This window comes from Suncus etruscus, chromosome 6, assembly GCF_024139225.1.
Source record: "Suncus etruscus isolate mSunEtr1 chromosome 6, mSunEtr1.pri.cur, whole genome shotgun sequence".
NCBI classification, from domain to species: domain Eukaryota; kingdom Metazoa; phylum Chordata; class Mammalia; order Eulipotyphla; family Soricidae; genus Suncus; species Suncus etruscus.
Window position 1 is genome coordinate 41,657,200 of NC_064853.1, and position 15,079 is coordinate 41,672,278.

Here is a 15,079-nt window from a genome sequence, read left to right on the forward strand (position 1 = left end):
TAGCAGTGCTCAGAACTTACTCCTGACTGCACTCAGGAATAACTCCTGGAGGGCTCAGGAAACCAGGGATCAATCCTAGATTGGCCATGTGCAAGGCAATCACCCTACTTGCTGTACTATCACTCTGCCCTATAGTGAGTATCTTGGGAATAGTCTCTCTAGCCCCAGATCAGTTTTCCTATCAAGGACATTTGCTCTGTTCTAGATAAGACTCTGGACAACAGTCTGGGAACCTTGAATTTGACTTTTCTGTTTTTGCAAGCATGTCAAGTAATCTATACTACCGCTTGTCCTTCCAGCAGCTTCATTAATCCGTTTTCCCTTCGGGGATGGGAGACAGTTGGGGAAATTCATTTTCTATTTCAAACTGCGCCCACTGAACTTTAAAAACTTCCTGGGAAGCTCCCATGGAAGCTTTGAAAAGAGGAAAGTTTGGGGGCCGGAACAGTGGCGCAAGTGGTAAGGCATCTGCCTTGCATGAGCAAACCTAGGACGGACTGTGGTTCAATCCCCCGGTGTCCCATAGGGTCCCCCAAGCAAGGAGCAATTTCTGAGTGCATAGCCAGGAGTAACCCCTGAGCATCATCGGGTGTGGCCCAAAAATAAAAAAAAATAAATAAATAGGAAAGTTTGGGGGAGGAGGGGTCACATACTAGGTATTTTGCAAAGGTTTTAGTTGTTATTTTTTCACCACACCCACTAGTGCTCAGGGATCACTCCTGGAAATGCTTGCTCTGGCCTGTTTTGATTTTTTTTTTTTTTTTGGGTTTTTGGGCCACACCCGGTGACGCTCAGGGGTTACTCCTGGCTATGCGCTCAGAAGTCGCTCCTGGCTTGGGGGACCATATGGGACGCCGGGGGATCGAACCGCAGTCCGTCCGAGGCTAGCGCAATCAAGGCAGGCACCTTACCTTTAGCGCCACCGCCCGGCCCCTGTTTTGATTTTTTTTTCCTGGTGCCTATGATCATACTTGGGATTTCACAAATGCAAGGCATGCATTCTACTAGTGAGTTACATCCCCAGCTCCTCAAAGCTGTGTGTGTGTGTGTGTGTGTGTGTGTGTGTGTGTGTGTGTGTGTGTGTGTGTGAGAGAGAGAGAGAGAGAGAGAGAGAGAGTTTTAAGATTCCAAGACTTTAAAAAATGCTCTATAATTTTAAATTGAATATCCTCCCCCACATTTTACAGTTAACAAAACAGCCATATTGGGGTAAGATAAGGACATATCTTATTTAAAGTGTGTGTGTTACCAGGGATTGAACTCACATGCGAGGCTTTATCCTTGAGCTACATCCGTGTTCCCAGTATTGCAATTTGTTTTTGTTTGTTTGTTTTTTGTTTGGGGCTACACTGGGCAGTTTTCAGGGATTACTCCTCTGTGCTTAGGAATAACCCCTAGAGGGATTTGGGAGGACCATATAGGGTGCTGAGGATCAAACTGGTTGGCTATGTGTAGTGTCAACTCCCCTATCTGGTGTACTATACCTTCAACCCTGTGATTTCTTGACAGACTAGTGGTACTTTACCTTTAAGAGACAGAAGAGAACTGGATGAATAAAACAATTAGGTCATCTGCTTCCTAGCTTTCCTTGCTTTACTGAGATCAGCTCATTCTGGGGAATAATTTTCCTTGTAATCTGTCTTCAGGGCTCTTTGGTACATCTAAGATCCTTCAGGGCCAGTTGGGAATGCCAAGTAACAATGTTCACAATATTTTAAACAAAATTCAAACCCTATTATTTTTCCTTAACCTATAAAAATGAATATAACTTTCCTTAACCTATAAAGATGAAAATGATTTGGTTTGTCTAAATTCTTTTTTTTTTTTTTTTTGTGGTTTTGGGTCACATCTGGCAGTGCTCAGGGGTCATTCCTGGCTCTAGGCTCAGAAATTGCTCCTGGCAGGCACAAGGGAACCATATGGGGCGCCGGGATTCAAACCGATGACCTCCTGCATGAAAGGCAAACACCTCCCCTCCATGCTATCTCTCCGGCCCCAGTTTGTCTAAATTCTAAAGGTCAGTTGGAGACACTGACAGATTACAAGCACAGGAAAAAAAGAAAGCAGGTGACAAAGGAGCTGTCCTGGAGCAGATTGTGCTTTGATGTGGGAACTTCGGGGCTTCCTTAGCTATGTCCCTGCTGCCCACAGGATGAAGCCCAAGCTCTCTGGAATATAATCAAGACCTTTCACAGTGGGACCAACTTTATCCTCCAGTCTCACCTATCTCCATTTACCCCCAAGTCCTAGTCTCAGCAGCCACATCCTTGTCTGATCACTCTCAGATAGTCTCCCCTGCCCTTGAATAGAACTCAAGTTCTATTCCTCCATCCCATCTGGTCTCCTGAGCCTGCCAGGAGTGACCCTGAGTGCAGAGATGGGAGTAATTCCTGAGCACTGCCAGTGTGTCTCCCTTCCCCCCCTCCCCCCCAAAAAAGTATGAGGCCCTTGGAATTCATGTGACATATCAGGTATTGTGCTATATAAAAACAAATAACTTTAGAGAACAGTGGAATGACCAGGATGGCTCAGTGATGCCAGGTTAGGTGTTGCCCTGCAGGCTACAAGATGGGCTTTAAATTGTTTGTTAATATGGGGCTAGAAAGATAGTACAGCAGTAGTGCACTGTCTTGCACATGTGTGACCAGGGTTCTATTCCTGCCACCACATATGGTCCCCAACGCCTGCCAGGAATGATCTCTGAACACAGAACTAGGAGTAAGCCCTGAGTACTGCCAGGTCTGACCTCCAAAACAAAGGCCTACAGAATAAATCATTTGTCAATATAGAATTGATATACACAAGATGGTTGTGATGGACTAACAACTTTTGCAAGTTATTTTTTTCCCTGTGTCTCATTCTAGGTTCCATAGGCTGGAATGTTTTAACATTTGGGGAGGAATTTTCATTTTTTGTGGGGGTTAGGAGTGGATGGGGCAATACACAGTGGAACTCAAGGACTACTCCAACAGTATTTTGGGGTCATTCCTGGCAATGTTGAGAAACAGTGTAACACCTGGGATTAAACCCAGTCAGGGTTCTCTCTTAGCAGATATGAACTTGAGCCATTTGCACCATCTCTATGGCTCTAGGAAGGCAATTGTCTACCCAGAGAACATGAAGATAATTGTGCTGCATTTCAGATTTGTAATGTAGAGTAACAGAAAAGGAGGTCATCATGTAGGCTGAACTGTAATGGCTAGCCAGAGCAAAGAGGACTGCTTCTGCTTAATGAGGACTGAGAGGAGAGAGTAAGTGGGACACAGGGGAACCCGTGGTCTCCACCTTGCTCTGTTGTGTCAGTCAGGATTCTTTTTCTTTTTAATTAAAATTTTTATTAAGGCACCATGATTTACAAAGTTATTCGTAGTTGAGGTTTAGTCATACAGTGTTCCAATACCAGTCCTACCACCAGTGTTCCCAGGTGCCCCCCCATCCCCAGCCTGCCCTCTTGACAGGCACATTTTTTTTTTTTTTTTTTTTTTGGTTTTTGGGCCACACCCGGCGGTGCTCAGGGGTGACTCCTGACTGTCTACTCAGAAATAGCTCCTGGCAGGCACAGGGGACCATATGGGACACCAGGATTCGAACCAACCACCTTTGGTCCTGGATCGGCTGCTTGCAAGGCAAACGCCACTTGTGCTATCTCTCCGAGCCCGACAGGCACATTTTTTTAAGATTGATCATTTATAGTTTGGGTCTCAGTGCTGTTGGCTCTGTGGTTTAGATATATGCATTCGCCATTCCTCTATACCACCAAATGTGCTGAAGGTTCCTGACCTGCAACTTCTTAACTTCCATTTGATTTCATCGTTACTTGCAACTGCATAGTATTCCATCGTGTATGTCTAACACATCTTCATTATCCACTCGTTTGTTGTTGAACACTGAGGTTGGTTGATTCCATAGCCTAGATACTGAGCTAAGTGCTGCATGGTGTGCACATGTCCTGAATGAATGAATGTTTTAGTGTTCCGTCAGGATTCTTTTACATCACCAGGGAAAAAAATTCCATTGAAGTTAGGCTTGGCAAAAGTGACCTCATTGCCTAGTAGACAAAATTACACAGAAACATAACCTCACCTGACTTCTGTCCTTTGTCTCTGCATCTGTGGGTCAGCATTATTCTATCCCACCACAAACTAGCTTCTACCTTCCGGGGAATGTGGTCACTCCACTGCTAGGATCACATCTTTTCTGCTTTATCTTCCTTTAGTGATTTGATGCAGGCATTGCAGTTTAGTTAATTAAGCCACAGGCAAGTGTGAACCACCTATGGTACACACCGGTCTCAAAGTATTAACCTTATTTCAGAAAAGCTCAGAGAAAGACTCTGGCTTGAATTACTTGACACAGTTTTCCTATAGACTCACCAGGCTCCCTTTTAAGCCATGTAGAGCTGGGAGGATGGAGGAGAGGTGGGTAGGAATAGTTCTGAGTTCACCAAACCACCAATTGAAATATTGACATTCCAGGCCTTCTACATCTGTTTAGTGTTCCTTGTCCTTTTCTGACTAACACCTCCTTCCAGCCTTGTTTCCTTCCAGTGTCCCCTCCTGTCCTGCCAGTTGGCCCTCTTGTCTCATGTGTGCCACCTCTCCATTTACATAACTTTTACCTGCAACCCCTTGGAATATCCTGAGTGGGGGGCCCACAAAGGCCTCATATGGCCCATGGTTGATATATGCAACTATTTTGTAGGGCGTGGAGTGGTATAGTTTAGACTACACTTGGTGGTACTCAGAGGCTATTTCTAGCTTGGCTCAGGAGTGACCTGTAGCAATTTCTGATTCCATATGGTACAAGGGTCATATGCAAGACAAGTGCCTTACCTTCTGTACTATGTCTCCAACTCTGAGCAAAGCTGCACTAGACAATGTTCAATGTTTGGTTCATCTCATAGGAAAGAAAACTCATGATGATAAGGCTTAAAATTGGAAACAGAGGGCCCGGAGAGATAGCACAGTGGCGTTTGCCTTGCAAGCAGCCGATCCAGGACCAGAGGTGGTTGGTTCGAATCCCGGTGTCCCATATGGTCCCCCGTGCCTGCCAGGAGCTATTTCTGAGCAGACAGCCAGGAGTAACCCCTGAGCACCGCCGGGTGTGACCCAAAAACAAAACAAAAAAAAAAACCAAAAAAAAATTGGAAACAGAGAAATCAGTTAATCTTTAGAATTTGAGGGAGATTATAGACTGTTGGGTAAATTCTTAGCTGAAAGAGAATTCAAAACTTGAATTACTTCTGACTTTCCCTTTTTTTACTTCCTCTTTTCTGTTAAAATAGGATTTGATATAATTATGGGAGTGTTTTCTTCCATTTTTCCTTATTTTTTTGTGCACAGGATTTGTGGGTGTGATTAATTTGTTATTTAGTCTCTAGACTGCAGAATGATAAGCTGGAATGAAGGTGGATCTGGAAGAGTATGAATGTCTTGTGGCTTTCAGACTTGAATTCTTCCTTGCTTAAAAATAAAAGAAAGAAATGATGAAGGGAAAAATATGAAAGGGTATTTTTAGATGTATTATGATTCAAAGATCATTAGCTCACTTTGTTTTGTTTTTAAAAGGCAGACTTAAGGAAGTACAGTCAGTCACTTGATTTGCTTATAAATTGGGGATCCTATAAACAAGAGCTCAATGGGGATGGAGCGATAGAACTGCAGTAGGGCGTTTGCCTTGTATGCAGCCAATCTGGGACAGACTCAGGTTTAATCCTCGACTCCCTTAAGGTTCCCTGAACCTGCCATGAGCGATTTCTGAGTGCAGTCAGTGAGAACCACCTTGTGCGGCCCCTCTGAAAAAAGAGTTCTAAAATAAAATAAAATAAAATAAAATAAAATAAAATAAAAGCTCTTTGGCCCCAAAAGCCAGATTTGTCCCATTATTTTTTTCAGGGCTGACCACAGTCTAAGAAATCTTAAGCTTTTAGGGGCCAGAGCAATAGCACAATGGGTAGAGCATTTGCCTTGCACATAGCTGACCCAGGTTTGATCCCCAGCATCCCATATGTTCCCCCAATTCTGCCAGTAGTGATTTCTGAGTTCAGAGCCAGAAGTAATCCCTGAGTGTTTGCCAGATATTGCCGAAAAACAAAATAAAACAAAAAGAAGTTTTAAAATTTCTCACACTAGCCACTGTTTTTTCCTTTTATCATTAGAGTTTACAACTACTCATTCTCTTTCATTACAAACTGAATACCCAGACTCTATACATTTCTCCTAAAGAAGCAGGAGGTCACCCCAACAGGCTTGGGGCATCATGCGGGATGCCGGGATTCGAACCACCATCCTTCTGCATGCAAGGCAAACACCTTACCTCCATGCTCTTCTTACCTCCTGGGCTCTTTGGCCCAGGAGAAAGTCCTAAGACTAGGTATAGAACAGGAGGCCCAGGTGTTCCAGAGCACCACACCATTCCAGGAATTTCACTTAGAGTAACCCTAAGTCTAGAGATGAGATTGGCCCTAGAGTACCACCTGGTGTGACCCCCCCTTCCAAAAAATAAACCAAACTCAAGCAAAATATATTTACTGTCATTAGTCATTAGGGAAATTATAGATTATAACCTTATGAGATGCATACATATTAGAATGAAAATAGATTTCCTGGGACTAGATGCATAGTACAAGGAGCAAGGCACTTGCCTGGCATGCTGCCTCTTCAGTCTCAACTTTAATTCAATTCCATGGCACCACATACAGTCCCTGGAGCATTGCCAAGAGGCTACTACTGAGCACCCTGAAGTGTTCCCAACCCTCTCCTGCAAAGATATGTATATAGAATAATAGATATTTGTTTATATCTATATATAACTTCCCTGGAGCTGAAGAAATAGCTCAGGGGTTAAGGCATTTGTTAGGAACTAAAGCCTGTGCCCAATCCCAGTTCCATCCCCAGTACCACAAAATCTACAAGCATTGCCAAATGTAGCCATGGAGACCCTTGAGCACACTGGGTGCAACCCTAGAGATCCCTAAGAAGTATCAGGACCACCCCGAGGTTTTGCATCCTCAGCTCTAGGATTCAACTGTCCAGCCCGATTAACTAAGAATTGCTGGTATGACTTCAGGCCTCCTGAGTACCACTGCGGCTCAAAAACATACAGAGATGTGACTCAGTAGTAGTATATAAGGCTTACATATATAAGACTATGAGTTCACTCTCCAACACCACAGACACACATACAAATGTATATGTATACATAGATATGTATACATAACACAATCATATGTATATATGTGAAGAGAGCACCTTGGCACTGCCAAGAGCACATCCCTACAAGTAATAAGCCTAGAGTATCCTCTGAGTACTATCTTTATGACCCAAAAAATCAACCAACAAGCAAAGCAAACAGAACCAAAAGAACAAGGCCAGAAAGATAGTTTCATGGAAAGGTGCTTGCTTTGTATGCAACACCAAGCTTTTTTTTTTAATTCATATTTTTATTTAGGCACCATGAATATAAACATGTTTGTAGTTGGGTTTCAGTCATAAAAAGAACACCCCCCCCCTTTACCAGTGCAACCTTTCTACCACCAATGCCCACCATTTCTCTCCTCCCTGGAGGAGGCATTCTGTTTGAGACAGGCATTCTATTTCTCTCACTTACTTCCACTGTCATGATAGTTGTCAGTGTAGTTATTTCTCTAACTGCACTCACCACTCTTTGTGGTAAGCTTCATACTGTGGGCCAGTCCTTCTAGCCCTCATCTCTATTATTTCTGGCTTATTATTACAATAATGTCTTTTATTTTTCTTAAATCCCACAGATGAGTGAGACTATTCTGTATCTCTCTCTCTCTATGACTTATTCCACTCAGTATAATAGTTTCCATGTCCATCCATGTATAGGAAAATTTCATGACTTCATTTTTCCTGATAGCTGCATAGTAATCTATCATGTATACGTACCAGTTTCTTTAGCCTCTCATCTCTTGGGCATCTGGGCTGTTTCCAGATTTTCGTTATTGTAAATAGCACTGCAATGAATATAGGCAGCACCAGGCTTTGATCCCAGGCATCCCATATGGTCTCTTGAGTACCTCCTGAAGTCCATATGGTCCCCTGAACACTGCCAGGACTAGTTCCTGAGTGCAGAGCCACGAGTTAGCCCTGAGCATGACTGGGTTTGGTCCAAAAACAAAAACAAAAAAAGAAACTAAGAGTGATTGTACAGAAGATAAGGTGTTTGATTTACACACAGCTGACCTGGGTTCAATCCTTCACAACCCATATGGTCCCCTGAGCACACCCACCAAGAGCGACCCCTAAGTGCAAAGTCAGGTATAAGCCCTGAGCACCACCAGATGGATGTGGCCCAAAACTAATTTAAATTGAAAAAAAGAAAAAGAAAACCTAAGCAAGGAAACAGGCAATGGCCTAGGAAAATGAACCTTTAAATTCTAACAAAACAGGTTACCGAAGGTTGGGGTCGGGGAGTTAAATGGTAGCAAGGGAACAGTGGATTAGTGGAGAAAAATGAACACTCTGATGATCAGCCCTGATGTGATATAATAATAATCTACCCCTAAAACCAACTAAATTTATGAATTTATTTGTAACTCCTGAGTATAGCTGGTGTGGTGGCCCTAAAACCACGAAATAAATAAATATAGATTAAAATGGAGTATCTATTAAAGGACTTAAAATAAATAAGCACAAAATGCCTAATGACATGTAATTTCAAATTGTGATGAATAACTTGAAAAGGGGAAACTAGTTTACCAGAGACTATAGTCAAGACATTTACTTGGGGCCAGAGATAGTACAGTGGGGAAGGTGCTTGCCTTGCATGTGGCTGACTCTAGTTTGCCCCTGATACCCCAGATGGTCCCCTGAGCCTATCCAGGAGTGATCCCTGAATCCAGAGCACAGTCGTGGATGGCCTAAACAACTGAAAAATTTCTTTGTGGGGAAGAAAATTTTAGGCAGAGGAAACCGTGGGCAGAAACCAGTCTATGCCCGATTTTTTTAGTGGTCCAGCGGCACAAGCTGAAGCTGGGAACACAGAGGCAGACACCCCAGCGGCTGTCTAGAGGATTCAGCCCGCAGAGAGGATGCCAAGGAGGGCTCTAAGTAGAAGGGTAAAAAATTAAATTAGGGGTCGGAGCGGTGGCGCAGCGGTAGGGCATTTGCCTTGCACACAGCTGACCTAGGAAGTGTTGTGTACGTAAATATTTTAGGGGATTACTATGTTACTGACACAATCGGTGATTGTGCCCTACCCTAGGGTGTGACCTGGCATTCTGCCCCCACCCTAGGGTAGTACCTGATTTTGCTTCCACCATTGGTTGGTATCTGATCCCACCATTGGGTGGTACCTGATTCTGGGGGATAAAAACAAGGGTCTGTGGAAGGTGAGGGGCTTTTTTGCTGGAACTGAGGCTGAGTCTTTGGACTTCAGTCTTGTCCACCGAATAAAGCTAATGTTTCCACAAGCCTGACTGTCTGCGAGCTGTTTACCCGCCGTTTCACCTCAGTACCGTCGGCTAGACAGGGTGGCAGACGCGTGCTCCGAGCTGGAGGGGAAAGACCTCATCCTCCATCCCTCCATCAGTCAGCCTCTTCAGGGGCTGACTTGCAACAGGAAGGACCATTGTTCCATCCCCCAGAGTCCCATATGATTCCCCAAACCAGGAGCGATTACTGAGTGCATAGTCAGGAGTGACAGAGCGTCACTGGGTGTGGCCCAAAAATAAAACAAACAAAAATTAAATTAAATCGGGGTCTGAGTGATGGTACAGCGGTAGGCATTTGCCTTGCACGCAGCCGACCTGGGAGGGACCCAGGTTTTTTCCCTGGCATCCCAAATGGTTCTCTAAGCCTGCCAGGAGCACAGAGCCAGGAGTAACACCCCCCAAAAAACGCTCCCCCAAATAAACAAAAATAAATAATTAAATTAAAAGGAAAGGGGAAAAAAAGGCAGAAGGGAGATGAGATGAGATTTCCATTTAAACCGTGTCCCTCAGGTCGGCGAGCCCATTGCAGGGGCCCAGCGCGGGCAAGGCCGTCCGGGGGCTGGCGACCCCTGCGCGCCACCCCCACGGAAAACCGACCCGGCCCACGTGGGCCCGGCCGCCCCGCCCCGGCGCTGACGCCGCACACTCCGTGTCCGTGTCCGGGCCTGGGACTGGGCGCGCCGCACGCCCAAGAGCCTCGCACCCACCCGCGTTCGCGTGGCCCCCGTGGCTCGGACCCCGGCCCGCAGAGACACCTTCTGGCCGTGGGACCCGCAGAAATCGTGCTTAGCCGCCGGCCCGGCGCCTCCAGGCCGTGAGTCCGGGCTCCAGCGGAGGTTCTGGGGACCCGCTGCGGGGTGGGGGTGGAGTGGGGTGTCGCTGCCTGCGGCGGCTGGGAGGTTAACCCGAAGAGCAGCCTCTCGGCCTCCCCATCGCCTCTCCCACCTGCTCAGGCTGGACGCTGGACCTCCCCCCAGACCCCTCTCTGGATGTTGAGCATTCCCTCGCTTGCCATGCCATGCACCAGGTCTTTTGGGGAGCATCCCAATCTTGGGGTGCCTGGGTTCCTGTTTCCATCTCTGGCTCTGCCCAAGTTAGGAAAAAGGAAGTATGGTGGGGAGGGGTGGGGGGAATTGTCTAGACACAGGGTATCAGTGGGTGGGGTCCCAGGGGTCCCAGGGGGTGGGGTACCAGGGATACCAGGAGACTTCAGTGTCACCACCATTCCCCACCCCCACCCCAGGACTTCCGTTCCCCCACTAGATGTAGGTAGAGAGGGTGCGGTGCTTGGAGACGGCCTTCTCCTGCCTCCTCCATTCAATCCCAGGCCTCTGTGGGCCTTAGAGGGCTCGATTCAAACCCTGATTTGGGGAGATGCAAGGTAAAGAGTAGTGTGGTTGGCGTCTCCCACCAGGGCTCAGGATGGTGCAAGCTAAGGGTCAGGAGCTTAGGATAGGGAGTAGGGGAGCAAGAGCAGAAGAGAAGCCTGTTTATGGGGGTGCAGAATTCTCTGGACCCAGCTAGCATGACTCTGCCTTTTGAGAAGAAATCTCCGCTGCAACTCCCTGCCTGTTGTCCCCTCTGCCACTGTGTATCACCACCTGCTTAGAGATAGGCTTCATACTAATATTGGAGGCTATTTTTTTTTAATTATTGAATCACTGTAACATACAAAGTCAAAATATTGTTGATGGTTGAGTTTCAGTCACAATGTTACTGGAAGCTATTTCAAGGGGTCCAAGCTTCAGGGAAACAGTGAAACTGCTGTTACAAGACAAGACAACAGTTACAAGACAACTATTACAAGTTAGGGGCTGGAGAGATAGCATGGAGGTAAGGCATTTACCTTGCATGCAGAAGGACAGTGGTTTGAATCCCAGCATCCCATATGGTCCCCCGAGCCTGCCAGAAGCGATTTCTGAGCATAAAGCCAGGAGTAACCCCTGAGCGCTGCCGGGTGTGACCCAAAACCACACACACACACACACACACACACACACACACACACACACACACACACACAACACCAAGACAGTTTTAGGGGCCGGAGAGATAGCATGGAGGCAGGGTGTTCACCTTGCATGCTGAAGGACGGTGGTTCGATTTCTGGCATCCCATATGGTCCCTCGAGCCTGCCAGGAGCGATTTCTGAGTGTAGAACTAGGAGTAACCCCTGAGTGCTGCCGAATGTGACCCCCCAAAAAACAGACAGTTAAAGCAAAGCATTTGAAAAAAAAATATTAACCGACCATCACTTTCCTCTATGCCAGTGTGTATATGCTTAAGGCAGTGGGAATTCAGAAGAAGATATATATCTTGGGATTGTAGAAGTTGGGGCAGTGGAGAAAATATAAGTAAGGTCTCAAAGAAGTGTGTATGTGTGGTGGGGATTAGGACTGGATTTTGAAGTGTTAAAGGGCATTTGCTGGGTGAAGGAGGAAAATCTGAGAGGGAAGGGGAACGTGTGAAGGTCCCAAATGGTAGAGTCAGATTTGAGTCTTCAAAGTCATCTGGGGAGAAGGACAAGAAGGCAGGGATTGCTGGAGGCTCCTCTGCAGAAGACTGAAAAGCAACAGTCAGGACCAGGGGGAGAGAACCTTGAAGGAAGATGTTTCTAGAATCAGAAAAAGGGGAGGGAAAGGGCCTGGAAAGAACAGTCAGTGCACCCTTGTCTCTAGGAGCTACTACTTGAGACACAATATCCTGTCCTGCTCTGACTCATTCTTTTTCCCTCTCCAGGCAGATGTTTGCCATCAAGCCAGGGCTAGCAGAGGGGGGCCAGGTGTTGGGAGGCCCACCCCCTGGAATAAGTCAGTCTGAGCAGCAGCCAGACGGCAACTCGAACTTCATGGCAAGTGCCAAGGATGCCAATGAGAATTGGCACAGGATGCCAAGTCCCAGGGAACCCCACCTGATGAAGAGCTTAGAGAAGCTGCCTGCTGACAACCAGGCCTTCCAAGCCCCTGAACTCCCTGAGGGGGTGGTCCGAAGCCCACCTGAGGGAGCAGAGATCCCCAGAGCTGAGAATGAGAAGATGGGTGATGCTGGCACAGTCTGCTCCCCTCTGGAAGACAATGGCTATGCCAGCAGCTCCTTAAGCATCAACAGCCTTAGTAGCAGCCCTGAACCTGCATGTGGAACCCCTCAAGACCCATGCTCCACAGATCCCCTTCTGCCCTCAGTGGCCCAGGCTATGCAGCAGCTGCAGGCTCAAGAGCGCTACAAAGAGCAGGAGAAAGAGAAGCACCATGTGCACTTGGTAATGTACCGTCGCCTGGCTCTACTGCAGTGGATCCGGGGCCTGCAACACCAGCTGGTTGACCAGCAGACCCGTCTGCAGGAGAGCTTTGACACTATCCTGGACAATCGAAAGGAGCTTATTCGCTGTCTCCAACAGAGAGCCGCACCATCCAGGCCTCAGGATCAGAGCTAAGCTTGTGTCTCCACACATAGGCACAGGTACCTGTGTATTTAGTTATAGGCATGTATGTATGTTCTGCTTATGTAAATTTAGTATTATTTGCGAGTGGTATGACTAGGGATGTGTTAACATGAAGACAGGCATGAATGAGTGGACACTTCTCTATGAGCATGTGTGTTGTTGTGTACAACAGCATATACAGGCTAACATGAACATACCTCTCTGAGTGTATAAGAGGGGCCTTGTGTAAATGTATTGCTTGTAAGAGTGAGTACATTTAAGACTGAACAGGGGTTAAGGTACTTGTCTTGCATATGGCAACCCTACTTTTATTCCTGGTGCTGCATGATCTCCCAAGCTTTATTGGAAATAGTTTAACCTTCCCCACTAAATAAACTAAAAAAGAGTGAAAGGGCTTGAGCAATAGCACAGTGAGTAGGGTTTTTTTTTTATACACAGACCCAGATTCGATCTTTGGCATTTCATATGGTGTGATTTCAGAGCACAGAGCCAGAAGTAACCCCTGAACACTGTCAGATGTGGCTCAAAAATAAACAAATGAAAAAGAGTGAATATGTTTATATATACATGTGCAAATACCTACCCAACAGTATTTTTAAGTATATATGTCAGAGTGAGGATGGATATAGGAAAAATGTGTGTGCATCAAAGTTGAGTGTGCAGGCCTCAATGTGTATATGTATGAGTAGACCATGTAGACCTATGCCTGGGAGGGTGCATGTGGGCAGGGACAGTCTGTGTGAGTCATAGATTAGGAGCCTGTGTAGTGCAGGCAGGCTCACTAAGATGTCCAAGTATTGATTGATCCACAGGGACAGCCATGCACACTGTAAGTATAGGCTTAGCCTTGTACTCACCTTTTCTTTTTTTTTTTTTTTTGTTTTTGGGCCACACCCTGTGACGCTCAGGGGTTACTCCTGGCTATGCGCTCAGAAGTTGCTCCTGGCTTCTTGGGGGACCATATGGGACGCCGGGGGATCGAACCGAGGTCCGTCCTAGGCTAGCGCAGGCAAGGCAGGCACCTTACCTCCAGCGCCACCGCCCGGCCCCTGTACTCACCTTTTCTGCACAGGGGTCCTTTGCTCCCTAGAGAAAGAAGGCAAATGGCTGTCTTTCATCTGATGTGGCTGATCCATTCTCCTGGGATTTATTTATAAGTCACCTTCCTTAGCCCATCTTCTCACCTCCTATTCCTTACTCTGCTAAAACTGTAGTCACTACAGATGGATTTACTCTAAAAAGTTTGGTAGCTGCCCTAGCCTGCTGTGACTTTATGGTCACACTTTTCCCAGGGCACATGGTAGAGAATCATATTTCAGATATCAGGTGTAGTGATGGAGACCGGCAGTATCAGAGAAAAAGAGGAAGGACTATTCTTTGGGCACAGGGAGACAACAATGACAGATTTTGCAATGAACAGGAGAGTCTAGAATACTCATCCCCAGACAAGCCACATACACAAAGGAGCAAACCATATTGCTTTAAGCTTCTACTAAAAATATGTGCTAATAGGGGCTGGAGTGATAACACAGCTGTAAGACGTTTGCCTTGCACTTGGCCAACACAGGACAGATGGTGGTTCAAATCCTGGCATCCCATATGGACCCCTGAACCTGCCAGGAGATTTCTGAGCACAGAGCCAGAAGTAACCCCTGGGCACTGCTGGGTGTGACCCCCCCAAATAAAAATATGTGCTAATATAATGCTCTATGTTCAGTATACCTCAATTAAAAAATTTAAAATATGTATGTTCAAATTGTTTAAGTCTACAATTCTTTTTTTATTTACTATTTTCAAAATTGAATCAAAAATTGAATCACCATGAAATATGCAATACAAAGTTGCTGGTGGTTGAGTTTTAGTCATACAATGTTCCAATACTCACCCCTCACCAATGTTCGTTTCCTGCCACCGATGTCCCCTATCACCACCTCCCCCAGCCTATCTCTATAGTAGACATTTTTCTTCTTTCTTATTTTTCCTCCATTTTTTTAGGCACTGGTTTGCAATACTGTTACTGAAAGGGCATCATTCATATCACTTCACCTCCTTTTAGCACCCAAAACTTGTTCAGTGATCATTTACGAATATCAGTGTCATAGTGGTTCCTCTCTGTCCTAACCACACTACCCCCACACCTTGTGGCAAGCCTCCTTTACTATGAACCAGTCTCCTGGCCT

General features: G+C 46.1%; 1 protein-coding gene across 1 annotated transcript; it reads left to right on the plus strand.

The window, feature by feature from the left end:
- Positions 1-10,115: 10,115 nt before the first annotated feature.
- On the plus strand, positions 10,116-13,275 carry C6H1orf216 (chromosome 6 C1orf216 homolog). Its single transcript, XM_049775000.1, has 2 exons — positions 10,116-10,271; positions 12,197-13,275. Exon 2 carries the CDS (start codon positions 12,201-12,203, stop codon positions 12,888-12,890), a length of 690 nt encoding a protein of 229 aa, XP_049630957.1. The 5' UTR covers positions 10,116-10,271; positions 12,197-12,200; the 3' UTR covers positions 12,891-13,275.
- The last annotated feature ends 1,804 nt before the right edge of the window (positions 13,276-15,079 follow it).